At 38.5% G+C, this 21,043-nt stretch overlaps 1 protein-coding gene across 1 annotated transcript in view; it reads right to left on the bottom strand.

Annotated features, from left to right (window-relative positions):
* The window catches only part of LOC138335902 (alpha-2A adrenergic receptor-like), a 34,082-nt gene extending 23,426 nt beyond the window's left edge, over positions 1 to 10,656 (bottom strand). Inside the window, exon 1 of the mRNA XM_069285085.1 lies at positions 9,105 to 10,656. Within this exon, the coding sequence (XP_069141186.1) occupies positions 9,105 to 9,589 (485 nt within the window). The 5' untranslated portion in view covers positions 9,590 to 10,656. The remainder of the gene's footprint in view (positions 1 to 9,104) is intronic.
* Between the last annotated feature and the right edge of the window lie 10,387 nt (positions 10,657 to 21,043).

Consider the following 21,043-nt stretch of genomic DNA (forward strand, 5'->3'; position numbering starts at 1 on the left):
TAATACCCCGTCCATATATCATACTCGTACTCACTATAATACCCCGTCCATGTCATACTCGTACCCACTATAATACCCCGTCCACATATTATACTCGTACTCACTATAATACCCTGTCCATGTCATACTCGTACTCACTATAATACCCCCGTCCATGTCATACTCGTACCCATTATAATACCCCGTCCATGTAATACTCGTACTCACTATAATACCCCGTCCATGTCATACTCGTACTCACTATAATACCCCGTCCATGTCATACTCGTACACTATAATACCCCGTCCATGTCATACTCGTACCCACTATAATACCCCCCCGTCCATGTTTCATACTCGCACCCACTATAATACCCCGTCCAGGTCATACTCGTACCCACTATAATACCCCGTCCAGGTCATACTCGTACCACTATAATACCCCGTCCATGTCATACTCGTACCCACTATAATACCCCGTCCATGTTCATACTCGTACCCACTATAATACCCCGTCCCCATACTCGTACCCACTATAATACCCCGTCCATGTTTCATACTCGTACCCACTATAATACCCCGTCCAGGTCATACTCGTACCCACTATAATACCCCGTCCAGGTCATACTCGTACCCACTATAATACCCCGTCCATGTCATACTCGTACCCACTATAATACCCCGTCCATGTCATACTCGTACCCACTATAATACCCCGTCCATATCATACTCGTACCCACTATAATACCCCGTCCATATCATACTCGTACCCACTATAATACCCCGTCCATATATCATACTCGTACCTCACACTATAATACCCCGTCCATATATTTATACTCGTACACACTATGATACCCCGTCCATATATCATACTCGTGATCACTATAATACACCGTCCATGTCATACTCGTACCCACTATAATACCCCCGTCCATATCATACTCGTACCCACTATAATGCGCCGTCAATATATCATACTCGTACTCACTATAATATCCCCGTCCATATCATACTCGTACTCACTATAATACCCCGTCCATGTCATACTCGTACTCACTATAATACCCCGTCCATGTCATACTCGTACTCACTATAATACCCTCGTCCTATCCCGTCCATATACTCGTGTACCCACTATAATACCCCGTCCAGTCATACTCGTACCCACTATAATACCCCGTCATGTCATACTCGTACTCACTATAATACCCCGTCCATGTCATACTCGTACCCACCATAATACCCCGTCCATGTTTCATACTCGCACCCATTATAATACCCCGTCCAGGTCATACTCGTACCCACTATAATACCCCGTCCAGGTCATACTCGTACTCAGTATAATACCCCGTCCATGTCATATTCGTACTCACTATAATACTCCGTCCATGTCATACTCGTGTACCCACTATATAATACCCCGTCCATGTCATACTCGTACCCACTATAATACCCCGTCCAGATCATACTCGTACCCACTATAATACCCCCGTCCATATCATACTCGTACCCACTATAATGCGCCGTCAATATATCATACTCGTACTCACTATAATACCCCCGTCCATATCATACTCGTACTCACTATAATACCCCGTCCATATATTTTATACTCGTACACACTATAATACCCCGTCCATATATCATACTCGTGATCACTATAATACCCCGTCCATGTCATACTCGTACTCACTATAATACCCCGTCCATATATCATACTCGTACCCACTATAATACCCCGTCCATGTCATACTCGTACCCACTATAATACCCCGTCCATATATCATACTCGTACTCACTATAATACCCCGTCCATGTCATACTCGTACTCACTATAATACCCAGTCCATGTCATACTCGTACCCACTATAATACCCCGTCCATATCATACTCGTACCCACTATAATATCCCGTCCATATATCATACTCGTACCGACTATAATACCCCCGTCCATATCATACTCGTGCTCACTATAATACGCCGTCCATATATCATACTCGTACTCACTATAATACTCCGTCCATACCCCATACTCGTACCACTATAATACCCGTACATACCCCATACTCGTATAACAATTGCAGTGACAATTCTTTCCCATTGTACCATTGAGATTGGCAGCCCGGTAGCAATAGTCCTGTTACGTACATGGCGTTTGTAGATCCTAACAGTGCTTAAGACTATATGGTCCTAAAAGTTTCGCGGTTTATTTAGAGAACACACAGATTGTTGTGTTATATCTCCATAACATAAAAAATATATTTAAATTAATCCTTAAATGTTCAAAACATCATAATAATTGCTTATAAAAAGATAGTTTTGACCACAATTTGTTTTGACTGGTTGTCATGTATAGGGGACAAGGGCCTTAATGTAGAAACTCCTATTGACCAACCAATGTTTTAAGGGATGAATATATATAAACTTTCGACGTCCGGCAGTATTCTAACCTGAATCAATATTGATAGTAGGTTATAATAAATGCCATTTATGAAAGCAGTTTGCGTCTAAATTTTGGTTTGATATTTTCGGATGGCATTTCTCTCCTTCTCTTGCCCATTTTTGTTATCTCCTCTATCGTTTGAGACCATCCACGTATCTTGAGAACAGGGTCCGGTGTAACGTTGAAAATGGACCTCCGTTGAAAATTGACCACGGGTCAGTTTTCAACGTTGAAAACGGACCCCGAAAGCCGTTGAAAATTGAACATGCCGTTGAAAATTGACAGTGTCTAGGGTCAAATCTCAACGGCAGGTCTGTTGAAAAATGACCGTTGAAAAATGACCTTGGCAAACTATCAACGGATGGTCTGTTGAAATATGACCCTAGTACATTCACATATATAACTGTTGCACAAACATAATTCTCGAATTCTGTTATCGCCATTTCTGATATAAGCGATTCTTCTGTGCTGGTATTTAAATTGCGTAATCACCTCGATTTGAATTGAAATTTGGTTTTGTTGTAATCGTAACAAATACCTCATTTAAATATGTTAGGTGCTTGTGTGTTTATTATGGAGAATACGGCACTACAAAACTTTCATTTTTTCTATAGTCATTTTGTTCGTCCGTGTAGATAATGTTTATTTAATTGTTCTCAAACTGAGGTAACGTAGTAAATAAAAAGGAATTGTTGTTATCAACTGCATGCAAAGTTTGTACTATGTGGTGTTCACTTCCTAGTACCAGTGGATAGTGTTACAAAACTATTATTATGGGATATTATTATATATTATACTGTAATTTGTTTCTTAATGATTTTTTATGATTATATTTTCGACGATTTTACGTTTGTCAGATATTCAGTAATTGTTAATATATATTTATTCCCTGCAATACAAGAATGCATGTATTATATATCTGCGTATGGATCGGTCATGTTGTGTTCTGCGTATGGTTGTGTTGTTGTGTTGTTTTGTGATTGTGTGTTTTTGTATTGTGTGTTGTTTGTTGTGTGGTGTTGTTGTGTGTTGTTTTCTTGTTGTATGATGTTGTGTTGTTATGTTGTGTGGTGTTGTGTGTTGTGTGTTGTGTTGTGTCGTTATGTGTGGTTTTGTCATGTTATTGTGTTGTGTGTCATTGGTGTGTTGTTGTGTTGTGTGTTGTTGTGTGCTGTCTGGCTGTGTTATTTGTTTTATTGTGTTGTTGTGTGTTGTGTTGTTGTTCTGTGTTTGTGTAATGTGTTGTTACTTGATGATTTTGTGATGTGTTGTTGCGTTATGTTGTGTGATGTTGTGTTGTTGTCGGGTGTTGTGTTGTTGTGTATTGTTAGGTTGTGTTGTATTATTGTTGTGTTGTGTCGTGTCTTGTGGTGTGGTTGTGTTGTGTGGTATTGTGTTGTGTTTTTGTGTGATGTTTTATTGTGTGATTTTGTGTTGTGTTATGTTGTGTGATGTTATGTTGTGTGATGTTGTCGTGTATTGTGTTGTTGTGTGTTATTGTGTTGTTTTTGGGTGGTGTGTTGTATTATGTGTTGTTTTTGGGTGGTGTGTTGTATTATGTGTTGTTTTTGGGTGGTGTGTTGTATTATGTGTTGTTGGGTTGTGAGGTGTGTAGTGTTTTTGTGGTGTTGTGTGTTTAGTTTAAAACAATTTTATTGTAACAAAACACAAATGGATTGGACAAAAGTTATTACAACTTACTGGCGTCCTTCCCGAACAAATAAATATATAATTACAATGATATTTTGTCACGTGATAGCTTCAATATGTCTATATATGTTTACTTTATATATCAAAACAAAACAAAGGTTACAAATTAGGATATAGCTAAAACGATAAAGGAGGAATAAGAGACACCAACGCATATTTTTGTTCATTATAGAGGGTTTTGTTTAGAATGTGTGAGTGGTTAATCCTTGTCTACACAATAATAGCCTTCTGCTTTTCTAATGTGCAGTCACATCCTGTGCCGCGTTTGCCTTTCACCATGATAATCCGGGTCCTTACGAATTCCTGTCTTTCGTACTTGTTGTGTGTTGTTGTTGGGTGGTGTGTATTTGGTTTATGTTGTGTGATGTGCTGTTGTGTTGTGTGATGTTGTGTTGTGTGATGATGTGTTGTGTAGTGTTGTTGAGGGTTATTGTGTTGTTGTTGGATGTTGTTGTATTGTCGTTGCGTGGTTGTGTGATGTTGTGTTAAGTGTGATGCGTTGTTGTGTTTTGTGATGTTATGTTGTGTGATGTTGTGTTGTGTGATGTGTTATTTTGTTGTGTGGTGTGATGTGTTGTTGTGTGGTGTTGTGTTGTGTAGTGTTGTTGTGTTGTTGGTGTGGTGCTATGCTGTGTGATGCTGTGTGGTTTCGTGGTGTTATGGTGTCGTGTTGTGTTGTTGAAAACTGACCTCGGATCATTTTTCAACGTTGAAAAATGACCCGAGGTCAGTTATCAACGGGGGTCCTTTTTCACGTTACACCGGCACCATAAAACTATCCTCAGATAGATGTTTACTCAAATGTATGATTTTATGTAGTCTTGAGTAAAAAATATGTCTGACAAAGTTTTAGGCGCCAGGCCCTGGTCTCTAGACCTGATTTCAACAAAATAATATTTAGTTTTCTAGGGTCTCAATGGGGCTCTAGAGGGGTGCATGAAATGAGCCAAATGCAAAATTACGCATTAATACGCCACGGCCGTCCAAAGCATATAATAATAGAACATTGTGCAGATACATTTTATGAATACAATACAGATTTCTAGCCCATTATGACTTTTCCTTTGTATAGAACAAGGTTAAGGGATAGATACCCTTCGGACATTAAAAACATTTCTTATCAAATAAGAACACGAGATAGTGACTTTTTGCTTTAGATCAACGTGTCTATAAATACATTCATTGTACATAGACGAAATTGTCTTTTTACACAACAAAGGCATGCATTGTATAGACGAATAGTCTTAAAGCACAGTTTTTTATATTATTATTTAGCTTTCTTATCCTCTCTTGTTGTTAAAATGTTCTTTCTCGCATTATTTGCTAATACTCGGCACTTAAAATTATTTATATTTCTTAGAAATACTTATAATTTTTCATGAAATATTCATAAAAGAATAAAGATATGAATTGAAAAAAAAAAACGAATAAATGAATGCAAAGAAAATGGTCTTGATATAATATTAATGTTGTATTTACATTGTTCTCACCAGTGCAAAGTTTGAGCTTATCCCTAATATTTAGTACACAAGCAAAGTTTAAGCTTATCCCTAATATTTAGTACACAAGCAAAGTTTAAGCTTATCCCTTATATAACGTTAAGGAAATAAAGTACTGAATGAGCAATACCAAAAGATCTAATTTTATGCATTTATATGTTAAATATTGTTATCCATTGACATAGGCATTTACGGCGGAATATTACATACCTGATACCTTTAAATCACATAGGCTTTGACGGCGGAATATTACATACCTGATACCTTCAAATCACACAGGCTTTGACGGCGGAGTATTACATATTTGATACCTTTAAATCACATAGGCTTTGACGGCGGAGTATTACATACCTGATACCTTTAAATCACATAGGCTTTAACGCCGGAATAATGTACATGATACCTTTAAATCACATAGGCTTTGACGGCGGAGTATAACATACCTGATACCTTTAAATCACATAGGCTTTGACGGCGGAGTATAACATACCTGATACCTTTTAATCACATAGGCTTTGACGGCGGAGTATCACATACATGATACCTTTAAATCACATAGGCTTTGATGGCGGAGTATTACATACCTGATACCTTTAAATTACATAGGCTTTAACGGCGGAATAATGTACATGATACCTTTAAATCACATAGGCTTTGACGGCGGAGTATTACATACCTGATACCTTTAAATCACATACGCTTTGATGGCGGAGTATAACATACCTGATACCTTTAAATCACATAGGCTTTGACGGCGGAGTATTACATACCTGATACCTTTAAATCACATAGGCTTTGACGGCGGAGTATAACATACCTGATACCTTTAAATCACATACGCTTTGATGGCGGAATATTACATACATGATACCTTTAAATCACATAGGCTTTGACGATGAAGTATTACATACCTGATACCTTTAAATCACATAGGCCTTGACGGCGGAGTATCACATACATGATACCTTTAAATCACATACGCTTTGACGGCGGAGTATCATATACCTGATACTTTTAAATCACATAGGCTTTGACGGCGGAGTATTACATACCTGATACTTTTAAATCACATAGGCTCTGACGGCGGAGTATTACATACCTGATACTTTTAAATCACATAGGCTCTGACGGCGGAGTATCACATACATGATACCTTTAAATCACATAGGCTTTGACGGCGGAGTATAACATACCTGATACCTTTTAATCACATAGGCTTTGACGGCGGAGTATCACATACATGATACCTTTAAATCACATAGGCTTTGATGGCGGAGTATTACATACCTGATACCTTTAAATTACATAGGCTTTAACGGCGGAATAATGTACATGATACCTTTAAATCACATAGGCTTTGACGGCGGAGTATTACATACCTGATACCTTTAAATCACATACGCTTTGATGGCGGAGTATAACATACCTGATACCTTTAAATCACATAGGCTTTGACGGCGGAGTATTACATACCTGATAACTTTAAATCACATAGGCTTTGACGGCGGAGTATAACATACCTGATACCTTTAAATCACATACGCTTTGATGGCGGAATATTACATACATGATACCTTTAAATCACATAGGCTTTGACGATGAAGTATTACATACCTGATACCTTTAAATCACATAGGCCTTGACGGCGGAGTATCACATACATGATACCTTTAAATCACATACGCTTTGACGGCGGAGTATCATATACCTGATACTTTTAAATCACATAGGCTCTGACGGCGGAGTATTACATACCTGATACTTTTAAATCACATAGGCTTTGACGATGAAGTATTACATACCTGATACCTTTAAATCACATAGGCCTTGACGGCGGAGTATCACATACATGATACCTTTAAATCACATAGGCTTTGACGGCGGAGTATAACATACCTGATACCTTTTAATCACATAGGCTTTGACGGCGGAGTATCACATACATGATACCTTTAAATCACATACGCTTTGACGGCGGAGTATCATATACCTGATACTTTTAAATCACATAGGCTCTGACGGCGGAGTATTACATACCTGATACTTTTAAATCACATAGGCTTTGACGATGAAGTATTACATACCTGATACCTTTAAATCACATAGGCCTTGACGGCGGAGTATCACATACATGATACCTTTAAATCACATAGGCTTTGACGGCGGAGTATAACATACCTGATACCTTTTAATCACATAGGCTTTGACGGCGGAGTATCACATACATGATACCTTTAAATCACATAGGCTTTGATGGCGGAGTATTACATACCTGATACCTTTAAATTACATAGGCTTTAACGGCGGAAAAATGTACATGATACCTTTAAATCACATAGGCTTTGACGGCGGAGTATTACATACCTGATACCTTTAAATCACATACGCTTTGATGGCGGAGTATAACATACCTGATACCTTTAAATCACATAGGCTTTGACGGCGGAGTATTACATACCTGATAACTTTAAATCACATAGGCTTTGACGGCGGAGTATAACATACCTGATACCTTTAAATCACATACGCTTTGATGGCGGAATATTACATACATGATACCTTTAAATCACATAGGCTTTGACGATGAAGTATTACATACCTGATACCTTTAAATCACATAGGCCTTGACGGCGGAGTATCACATACATGATACCTTTAAATCACATACGCTTTGACGGCGGAGTATCATATACCTGATACTTTTAAATCACATAGGCTCTGACGGCGGAGTATTACATACCTGATACTTTTAAATCACATAGGCTCTGACGGCGGAGTATTACATACCTGATACTTTTAAATCACATAGGCTCTGACGGCGGAGTATTACATACCTGATACCTTTAAATCACATAGGCTTTGACGGCGGAGTATTACATACCTGATACCTTTAAATCACATAGGCTTTGACGGCGGAGTATTACATACCTGATACCTTTAAATCACATAGGCTTTGACGGCGGAGTATTACATACCTGATACCTTTAAATCACATAGGCTTTGACGGCGGAGTATTACATACCTGATACCTTTAAATCACATAGGCTCTGACGGCGGAGTATTACATACCTGATACCTTTAAATCACACAGGCTTTGACGATGGAGTATAACATATTTGATACCTTCAAATAAGCTACGTTTTACAGAGAAGAACTTAAGGAACAACAATATTGATCGAAATAATTTGTTTGTTACCAGCAACGATTTTTATACTCGGATCAAATTTTAAAATAACATTATATCGGAAACGACACCCTTAAATGAGTAACGGCTTATGTAATAGGAACCAATTGAGAAAAAACATTATACAGGAAGTGACACCTTTAGAACAAACAACGTTTTAAGACGTTCATACATATAACTAAATAATGTTTTATAGAACACGTAACATTCCATGGTAATGAATTAAGTGTGACAAACGTCGAGAAGGTAGCAATAAAGTTGTGCATGGGTAGCAACAACACTTACCAAACAGCAACGATGAGACGAACACACTTGTTGGTGTTGTGATGAACTCTGTAGTGGATTGTCCAAGTTACTGACCAGAACCTGTCTATAGAGATGACCAACAGGGTAAATACGGATGCAAAAGTCATCCCATAATCAAAAAATATCCACACACCACACCAGAACTCTCCGAAAGGCCAGTAACCTAAGAGTATTTCTGTAGCGTACGAAATCATTCCAGTGACCGCCACCAGCGTGTCTGTCACGGCTAAATTAATTACGTAGTAATTAAACACTGTTTGTAAGTGTTTGTTTTTAGCCACCGCTGTTAGTACCAATACATTCCCAAATATTGTAATAAGAATGATGGCATACATAACAATTCCAATGACAATTCTCTCCCATTGTACATCATCTAAGAGCGTGCTGTTGTCTAAAGGGGCCGCCATGTGTCTCACTGACCATTGAGATGACCAGCTCGGTAACAATAAACCTACTACGTACATGGTGTAGCCTCAAGTTCATTAAATACGCTCGCGCGCTGTTAGTGTTTGTAGTTCCCGCGGGTGTTTCGCATTACGAGCTACAGTAATCTGATCGGTACAAAAGATTTTCTGACATGGCAAATCAACAAAAGTTTTAAGTTACCTACAGAATGAAATGTTTGTAGCTCTTTATAGACGTTAGAATTATCTAATTTGCTGAATAAATATCTTGAGTCATCAATGTTTGGAGAGTAAAACGTAAGAAATTTCTCATTTAGATTTACTCGCCAATATCGTCTGAGATTTGGATGGTCTGACCGATGATATAGGCCAACAGAGTTATATAAACTGACCATTGTACTAAGATCTAGATCGAATCAAATGTTATGTATTTCTGTAATTATGCACCAATAACTAGTGTGGCCTTCAAACGCGGATTTTATACATTGTATGTGTCTGTAGTTCGGGTTCTATCACTAAATGACAATATCTGTAATCTTAGAACTGTGCTCCGGGCCGCTAACGATCAGCACACGAAGATGTTATCGTTTCCGTGTAATTATGGGCCTATCAATGTGATCCGCTCATCTTGATTTAAAAAAAAATCATTTGTTTACAAAACTGCAACTTTCTTTCGGTGACCACAAACCGAAAATCCTGTCATACAGAGTATGATGGTTGTTGGTCGCTGTTTTTATGTCTGAGGTCCCATGTATCTAATGGTTAGATATGGACAATGACCCTCCACTGACGATGTTGAATTCATAACTGTGATTCTGAGCCGATAATCCCACTCGTGACCGCTAATCTGTATCCAGTGATCTCGCCTTTAACCCTTACTGCCTCTGACATAACTTTCTGTGTGGGGTTCATCACAACAGTTTTACAAACAGAAATGCTACATAAACGATTAAACCAAGTTTTGTACACATTCCAGGTCCATACTTCAGGTTATAATGCATGTGTCAGTTGTTAGGGCGTTAATCCGACACTTTGGCGATAGCGTGAGGGCTCATCACTATCAGATCAACTGTAACTCTTCACTCTCGTGTTTGTTTTTGTTTCTGGTGGAGCAATAGCCTCCGACACACTTAATGGACGGCAGGCCAAAACAAAACCTGTCTGCATTAGAAAATCAGTAAATGTGTGATTCATCACACATCAAATCCCAATGATCTAAACTAAAGGTGGTACTGTCTTTTAAAACCGATTCAAAGTCACGATCGACGGAAAAAAAGGAGTTTGTAAATAAGGTATGCGAATAGACATGTTGCTGGTTAAATATGTACACTTAACGAGGATGGACCTCATGACGGCTTCAATCTCATTACAACGGTTAATTAAATAGATATTACTTTCAGGTATTTTTCTCCTACGACATTCAGATAACACTTCAACAATCTCCCTCCAGTATCAAAGCCAAAGCCATGCCTTTATATCAGCGGTACAAAAGGGGAAGGTATATTTTATTTCTGTAACGATATCTACATGTATAATACTTGTAGAACACTAGAACACACAAAAACATTCTTTTATAACAGCGGTAAATTAAGGGGAAATATATTTCATTTCTGTAACGATATCTACATGTAACAGCGGTACAAAAATTGGATATATTTGTTTTATTTCTGTAACGATGTCTACATATATCAGCGGTACAAAAGGGGAAGGTATATTTTATTTCTGTAACGATATCTACATGTATAATACTTAGGACTAGAACACACAAAGACATTCTTTTATAACAGCGGTAAATTAAGGGGAAATATATTTCATTTCTGTAACGATATCTACATGTAACAGCGGTACAAAAATTGGATATATTTGTTTTATTTCTGTAACGATGTCTACATATATCAGTGGTACAAAAGGGGAAGGCATATTTTATTTCTGTAACGATATCTACATGTATAATACTTAGGACTAGAACACAAACAAACATTCCTTTATAATAGCGGTTTGTATGTGTATATATCTGTGGGTTTGTATGTGTATATATCTGTGGGTTTGTATGTTTATATATCCGTGAGTTTGTATGTGTATATATCCGTGAGTTTGTATGTGTATATATCCGTGAGTTTGTATGTGTATATATCCGTGAGTTTGTATGTGTATATATCCGTGAGTTTGTATGTGTATATATCCGTGAGTTTGTATGTGTATATATCCGTGAGTTTGTATGTGTATATATCCGTGAGTTTGTATGTGTATATATCTGTGGGTTTGTATGTTTATATATCCGTGAGTTTGTATGTGTATATATCCGTGGGTTTGTATGTGTATATATCCGTGAGTTTGTATGTGTATATATCCGTGAGTTTGTATGTGTATATATCCGTGAGTTTGTATGTGTATATATCCGTGAGTTTGTATGTGTATATATCCGTGGTTTGTATGTGTATATATCCGTGGGTTTGTATGTGTATATATCCGTGGGTTTGTATGTGTATATATCTGTGGGTTTGTAGGTTTATATATCCGTGAGTTTGTATGTGTATATATCCGTTAATTTGTATGTGTAAATATCCGTGAGTTTGTATGTGTATATATCCGTGAGTTTGTATGTGAATATATTCGTGAGTTTGCATTTGTATATATCCGCGAGTTTATATGTGTGTATATCCGTGAATTTGCATTTGTATATATCAGTAAGTTTATATTTGTATATATCCGTGAGTTTGTATGTGTATATATCCGTGAGTTTGCATTTGTATATATCCGTGAGTTTGTATGTGTATATATCCGTGAGTTTGTATGTGTATATATCCATGAGTTTGCATTTGTATATATCCATGAGTTTGTATGTGTATATATCCGTGAGTTTGTATGTGTATATATATCCGTGAGTTTGTATGTGTTTATACCCGTGAGTTTGTATGTGTATGTATATTATCCGTGAGTTTGTATTTATATATATCCGTGAGTTTGTATGTGTATATATCCGTGATTTGTATTTTATATATCCGTGAGTTTGTATGTGTATATATCCGTGAGTTTGTTTGTATAATATCCGTGTATGTGTGTAATATATTCGTTTGAGTTTTGTGTTATACCGTAGTTTGTTTATATTGTATTTAGTTTGTATTTGTATATATAAAGTTTTGTATATATGTTTGTATGTATATTTGAGTATTTTATTGTAGTTTGATGTGTATATATCCGTGAGTTTGTATATGTGTGTATATCCGTGAAAATTGTATGTATTAATGATATATCTGAGTTTTGTATGTGTTATAATATCCGTGAGTTTGTATGTGTATATATTCCGTGAGTTTGTATGTGTATATATCCGTGAGTTTACTATTGTATATACTGTGTATATACCGTCCTATTTGTGTTTTGTGTGTATATATATACTGGGTTTGTATTGTATATATCCGTGAGTGTGTATGTGTATATTCCGTGAGTTTTGTATGTGTATTTATATCCGTGAGTTTTATGTGTATATATCCGTATTTGTATGTGTATATATCCGTGGGTTTGTATGTATTATATATATATCCGTGGTTTGATGTTTGTATGTGTATATATCCGTGTGAAGTTTGTATGTGTATATATCCGTGAGTTTAATTTGTATATATATATATATCGTGTTTGTTTGTATATATATACCGTGTATTTATATCCGTGTGTTTTTGTATGTGTATATATCCGTGGGTTTGTATTGTGTATATATCCGTGAGTTTTGTATATTTGTATATATCCGTGAGTTTTTGTATGTGTATATATCCGTGAGTTTGTGTATGTGTATATATCCGTGAGTTTATTATGTGTATATATCCGTGAGTTTGTATGTGTATATATCCGTGAGTTTGTATGTGTATATATCCGTGAGTTTGTATGTGTATATATCCGTGAGTTTTTATGTGTATATATCCGTGATTTGTATGTGTATATTATATCCGTGTTTGTATGTGTGTGTATATACCGTGATGTGTATGTGTATATATCATCCGTGAGTTTGTATGTGTATATATCCGTGATTTGTATGTGTATATATCCGTGAGTTTGTTGTGTATATATCCGTGATTTGTATTTGTATATATCCGTGAGTTTGTATGTGTATATATCCGTGATTTGTATGTGTATATATATCCGTGAATTTGTATGTGTATATATGCATCCATTTTTGTATGTGTATATATATCGTGAGTTTATTGTTATAATATCCGTGAGTTTTATGTGTATATATCCGTGAGTTTGTATGTGTATATATCCGTGTTTGTATTGTATATATCCGTGAGTTTTATATCATGTGTATATATCCGTGATTTTGTATGTGTAGGTATATATGCCATTGTTGTATGTGTCTGTATAATTCCGTGATTTGTATTTGTATATCCGTGAGTATTTATATATATTTGAGTTTGCTTTGTATAGTTTTGTAGGAACGTGATCCAGTTTATTGTAGTATTTGTATATATCCGTGATATGTTTGTATATTTATATTCCGTGAGTTTTTGTATGTGTATATAGTCCGTGAGTTTGTATGTGTATATATCCGTGAGTTTGTATGTTTATATATTCCATGAGTATTTTTATGTGTATATATCCCATGTGTTGTATATGTGTATCTTAATCCGTGTATTTGTATGTGTATATATAATCCGTGAGTTTGTATGTGTATATCGCATCGTGTGTTGAGACATTATTTTAAAATACGAAAGTATTTTATACGATCGCAATAGATCGCATTATTGTTAATATATCTTGATTTGTAGTATAAATGTTTATAGTTAAAATATGCTTCAGATAAAATTTATTATTAAAATGTTGACGACACATCCGATTTTATTTAGGACATTGATAGGTATGAACGCATCTGGAGATTTTAGTTTCCAAGCGAACAATTGGTTAAGTGTTTGATCACGTGACACATCTTACGGCAAAATACTTTACATCAGCTTGATTTCTGACTGCCTTCAACATCATAAAAATACAAGTGTTTTTCATAGCGAACATTTTTACGTTTATAAAAATAGCATCGTTGGTTAAATACGGCATTACGAACGTATAGTTCAATGATTAAACAGCTTAATAGAATTTAGTCGAGAAAAACAAATTATCACCACGGAATAAATATAAAGTTATGGGATAAACAAGTTCCCTAGTGCGTAACTGTGATTTGATATTTATCATGTGCAACTGAACTCTCGTTAGTAATTTTCATGTTTTGAAAGACCCACGCTTTAAAGCTGGTGTCTCTTTAAAATTTGAATATTAACAAAACTCGAATTGATAATCCTGACGTTATTGGGTAATTTTTCTAATACAAAATTTGGGTGATGGCACGTGTTGACAGGTGGGGATACATAACTTTAAATGATGTTTCTATATACAAACATGGGTGATCAATTGCCTGTATATCTTCATGGTAAACTGTCCAATAAATACTTGATGGATTTTTTTTGTTTTATAATCTGACATGGTGGGAAAAATTATCTGGTAAATGATATCATTGTAAATCTTTCTTAAATGATTTGGTATTTTACAGTGAGTGCCCCACTCCCAATCTGATCGCATCGTGTATTTATAGTGCCTCCACTCCCACATCTTATCGCTGTATTGTTATAGTGCCCTCACTCCCAATCTGATCGCATCAATATTTATAGTGCCCCACTCCCAATCTGATCGCATCTTGTATTTTATATTGCCCCACTCCCAATCTTATCGCATCGTGTATTATATATAGTGCCCCCACTCCCAATCTTATCGCATCGTGTATTTATAGTGCCCCCACTCCCAATCTTATCGCATCGTTGTATTTTATAGTGCCCCACTCCCAAATCTTATCGCATCGTGTATTGTTATAGTGCCCCACTCCCAATCTGATCGCATCGTGTATTTATAGTGCCCCACTCCCAATCTTATCGCATCGTGTATTGTTATAGTGCCCCACTCCCAATCTTATCGCATCTTGTATTGTTATTGTGCCCCACTCCCAATCTTATCGTATCGTGTAATTATAGCCCATGCCCCACCTCAATCTTATCGCATCATGTATTTATAGTGCCCCACTCCCAATCTTATCGCATCGTGTATTGTTATAGTGCCCCACTCCAATCTTAATCGCATCGTGTATTGTATATAGTGCCCCACTCCCAATTCTTATCGTATCGGTGTAAATTATAGTGCCCCACTCCCAATCTTATCGCATCGTGTATTTATATAGTGCCCCACTCCCATCTTATCGCATCGTGTATTTTAAAGTGCCCCACTCCCAATCTGATCGCATCGTGTAATTGATCGCATCGGTGTATTTTATAGTGCCCCACTCCTCAATCTTATCGCATCGTGTATTTATAGTGCCCCACTCCCAATCTTATCGCATCATGTATTTATAGTGCCCCACTCCCAATCTTATCGCATCGTGTATTATATAGTGCCCCACTCCCAATCTTATCGCATCGTGTATTTATAGTGCCCCACTCCCAATCTTATCGCATCGTGTATTTATATTGCCCCACTCCCAATCTTATCGCATCGTGTATTGTTATAGTGCCCCACTCCCAATCTTATCGCATCGTGTATTGTTATAGTGCCCCACTCCCAATCTTATCGCATCGTGTATTGTTATAGTGCCCCACTCCCAATCTTATCGCATCTTGTATTGTTATAGTGCCCCACTCCCAATCTTATCGCATCGTGTATTGTTATAGTGCCCCACTCCCAATCTGATCGCATCTTGTATTTATAGTGCCCCACTCCCAATCTGAATCGCATCGTTGTATTTATAGTGCCCCACTCCTCATCCAATCCTGCCGCAAGAATCGCATCTTGTATTTATAGTGCCCCCACTCCCAATCTTATCGCATCGTGTATTTATAGTGCCCCACTCCCCAATCTTTATCGCATCGTGTATTGTTATAGTGCCCCACTCCCAATCTTATCGCATCGTGTATTGTTATAGTGCCCCACTCCCAATCTTATCGCATCGTGTATGTTATAGTGCCCCACTCCCAATCTTATCGCATCTTGTATTGTTATAGTGCCCCACTCCCAATCTTATCGCATCGTGTATTTATAGTGCCCCGCTCCCAATCTTATCGCATCGTGTATTTATAGTGCCCCACTCCCAATCTTATCGCATCGTGAATTGTTATAGTGCCCCACTCCCAATCTTATCGCATCGTGTATTGTTATAGTGCCCCACTCCCAATCTTATCGCATCGTGTATTTATAGTGCTCCACTCCCAATCTTATCGCATCTTGTATTGTTATAGTGCCCCACTCCCAATCTTATCGCATCGTGTATTTTATAGTGCCCCACTCCCAATCTTATCGCATCGTGTATTTATATTGCCCCACTCCCAATCTGATCGCATCTTGTATTGTTATAGTGCCCCACTCCCAATCTGAGCGCATCGTGTATTGTTATAGTGCCCCACTCCCAATCTGATCACATCTTGTATTGTTAAAGTGCCCCACTCCCAATCTGATCGTATCGTGTATTGTTATAGTGCCCCACTCCCAATCTTCTCGTATCGTGTATTGTTATAGTGCCCCACTCCCAATCTTCTCGCATCGTGTATTGTTATAGTGCCCCACTCCCAATCTTATCGCATCGTGTATTTATAGTGCCCCACTCCCAATCTTATCGCATCGTGTATTTATATTGCCCCACTCATAATCTTATCTCAACGTGTATTTATAGTGCCCCACTCCCAATCTGATCGCATCGTGTATTGTTATAGTGCCCCACTCCCAATCTTATCGCATCGTGTATTGTTATAGTGCCCCACTCCCAATCTTATCGCATCGTGTATTGTTATAGTGCCCCACTCCCAATCTTATCGCATCGTGTATTGTTATAGTGCCCCACTCCCAATCTTATCGCATCGTGTATTGTTATAGTGCCCCACTCCCAATCTTATCGCATCGTGTATTGTTATAGTGCCCCACTCCCAATCTTATCGCATCTTGTATTTTATAGTGCCCCACTCCCAATCTTATCGCATCGTGTATTTTATAGTGCCCCACTCCCAATCTTCTCGCATCGTGTATGTTATAGTGCCCCACTCCCAATCTTATCGCATCGTGAATTGTTATAGTGCCCCACTCCCAATCTTATCGCATCGTGTATTTATAGTGCCCCACTCCCAATCTTATCGCATCGTGTATTTATAGTGCCCCACTCCCAATCTTATCGCATCGTGTATTTATAGTGCCCCACTCCCAATCTGATCGCATCGTGTATTTATAGTGCCCCACTCCCAATCTTATCGCATCTTGTATTTATAGTGCCCCACTCCCAATCTTATCGCATCGTGTATTTATATTGCCCCGCTCCCAATCTTATCGCATCGTGAATTTATAGTGCCCCACTCCCAATCTTATCGCATCGTGTATTGTTATAGTGCCCCACTCCCAATCTGATCGCATCTTGTATTTATAGTGCCCCACTCCCAATCTGATCGCATCGTGTATTGTTATAGTGCCCCACTCCCAATCTGATCGCATCTTGTATTTATAGTGCCCCACTCCCAATCTGATCGCATCGTGTATTGTTATAGTGCCCCACTCCCAATCTGATCGCATCGTGTATTTATAGTGCCCCACTCCCAATCTTATCGCATCTTGTATTGTTATAGTGCCCCACTCCCAATCTTATCGCATCGTGTATTGTTATAGTGCCCCACTCCCAATCTTATCGCATCGTGTATTTATAGTGCCCCACTCCCAATCTTATCGCATCGTGTATTTATAGTGCCCCACTCCCAATCTTATCGCATCGTGTATTGTTATAGTGCCCCACTCCCAATCTTATCGCATCTTGTATTTATAGTGCCCCACTCCCAATCTTATCGCATCGTGTATTTATATTGCCCCACTCCCAATCTTATCGCATCGTGTTTTTATAGTGCCCCACTCCCAATCTTATCGCATCTTGTATTGTTATAGTGCCCCACTCCCAATCTTATCGCATCGTGTATTTTATAGTGCCCCACTCCCAATCTTATCGCATCGTGTATTTATAGTGCCCCACTCCCAATCTGATCGCATCATGTATTTATATTGCCCCACTCCCAATCTTATCGCATCGTGTATTTTATAGTGCCCCACTCCCAATCTTATCGCATCTTGTATTGTTATAGTGCCCCACTCCCAATCTGAGCGCATCGTGTATTTTATAGTGCCCCACTCCCAATCTTATCGCATCGTGTATTTATAGTGCCCCACTCCCAATCTTATCGCATCGTGTATATTATTTATAGTGCCCCACTCCCAATCTGATCGCATCGTGTATTTATAGTGCCCCACTCCCAATCTTATCGCATCGTGTATTTTATAGTGCCCCACTCCCAATCTTATCGCATCATGTATTTATAGTGCCCCACTCCCAATCTGATCGCATCGTGTATTGTTATAGTGCCCCACTCCCAATCTTATCGCATCGTGTATTTATAGTGCCCCACTCCCAATCTTATCGCATCGTGTATTGTTATAGTGCCCCACTCCCAATCTGATCGCATCGTGTATTGTTATAGTGCCCCACTCCCAATCTTATCGCATCTTGTATTTATAGTGCCCCACTCCCAATCTGATCGCATCGTGTATTTATATTGCCCCACTCCCAATCTTATCTCATCGTGTATTTATAGTGCCCCACTCCCAATCTTATCGCATCATGTATTTATATTGCCCCACTCCCAATCTTATCGCATCGTGTATTTATAGTGCCCCACTCCCAATCTTATCGCATCTTGTATTGTTATAGTGCCCCACTCCCAATCTGATCGCATCGTGTATTGTTATAGTGCCCCACTCCCAATCTGATCGCATCATGTATTTATAGTGCCCCACTCCCAATTTTATCCCATCGTGTATTGTTACAGTGTCCCACTCCCAATCTTATCGCATCGTGAATTGTTATAGTGCCCCACTCCCAATCTTATTGCATCTTGTCGTGTATTTATAGTGCCCCACTCCCAATCTTATCGCATCGTGTATTGTTATAGTGCCCCACTCCCAATCTTATCGCATCGTGTATTGTTATAGTGCCCCACTCCCAATCTTATCGCATCGTGTATTTATAGTGCCCCACTCCCAATCTTATCGCATCGTGTATTTATAGTGCCCCACTCCCAATCTTATCGCATCGTGTATTTATAGTGCCCCACTCCCAATCTGATCGCATCGTGTATTTATATTGCCCCACTCCCAATCTTATCGCATCGTGTATTTATAGTGCCCCACTCCCAATCTCATCGCATCTTGTATTGTTATAGTACCCGACTCCCAATCTGAGCGCATCGTGTATTGTTATAGTGCCCCACTCCCAATCTTATCGCATCGTGTATTTATAGTGCCCCACTCCCAATCTTATCGCATCTTGTATTGTTATAGTACCCGACTCCCAATCTGAGCGCATCGTGTATTGTTATAGTGCCCCACTCCCAATCTGATCGCATCTTGTATTTATAGTGCCCCACTCCCAATCTGATCGCATCTTGTATTGTTATAGTGCCCGACTCCCAATCTGATCGCATCATGTATTATAGTGCCCCTCCCAATCTTATCGCATCGTGTATTTATAGTGCCCCACTCCCAATCTTATCGCATCGTGTATTGTTATAGTGCCCCACTCCCAATCTTATCGCATCTTGTATTTATAGTGCCCCACTCCCAATCTGATCGCATCGTGTATTTTATAGTGCCCCACTCCCAATCTTATCGCATCGTGTATTGTTATAGTGCCCCACTCCCAATCTTATCGCATCGTGTATTTATAGTGCCCCACTCCCAATCTTATCGCATCGTGTATTTATAGTGCCCCACTCCCAATCTTATCGCATCGTGTATTTTATAGTGCCCCACTCCCAATCTCCCAATCTTATCGCATCGTGTATTTATAGTGCCCCACTCCCAATCTTATCGCATCATGTATTTATAGTGCCCCACTCCCAATCTTATCGCATCATGTATTGTTATAGTGCCCACTCCCAATCTTATCGCATCGTGAATTTATAGTGGCCCCACTCCCAATCTCATCGCATCATGTATTTATAGTGCCCCACTCCCAATCTGATCGCATCGTGTATTTATAGTGCCCCACTCCCAATCTTATCGCATCTTGTATTGTTATAGTGCCCCACTCCCAATCTTATCGCATCGTGTATTGTTATAGTGCCCCACTCCCAATCTTATCGCATCGTGTATTTATAGTGCCCCACTCCCAATCTTATCGCATCGTGTATTTATAGTGCCCCACTCCCAATCTTATCGCATCGTGTATTTATAGTGCCCCACTCCCAATCTTATCGCATCGTGTATTTATAGTGCCCCACTCCCAATCTTATCGCATCGTGTATTGTTATAGTGCCCCACTCCCAATCTTATCGCATCGTGTATTGTTATAGTGCCCCACTCCCAATCTTATCGCATCGTGTATTTATAGTGCCCCACTCCCAATCTTATCGCATCGTGTATTTATAGTGCCCCACTCCCAATCTTATCGCATCGTGTATTGTTATA

The sequence above is a fragment of the Argopecten irradians genome, chromosome 12 (genome assembly GCF_041381155.1).
Source record: "Argopecten irradians isolate NY chromosome 12, Ai_NY, whole genome shotgun sequence".
NCBI lineage: Eukaryota > Metazoa > Mollusca > Bivalvia > Pectinida > Pectinidae > Argopecten > Argopecten irradians.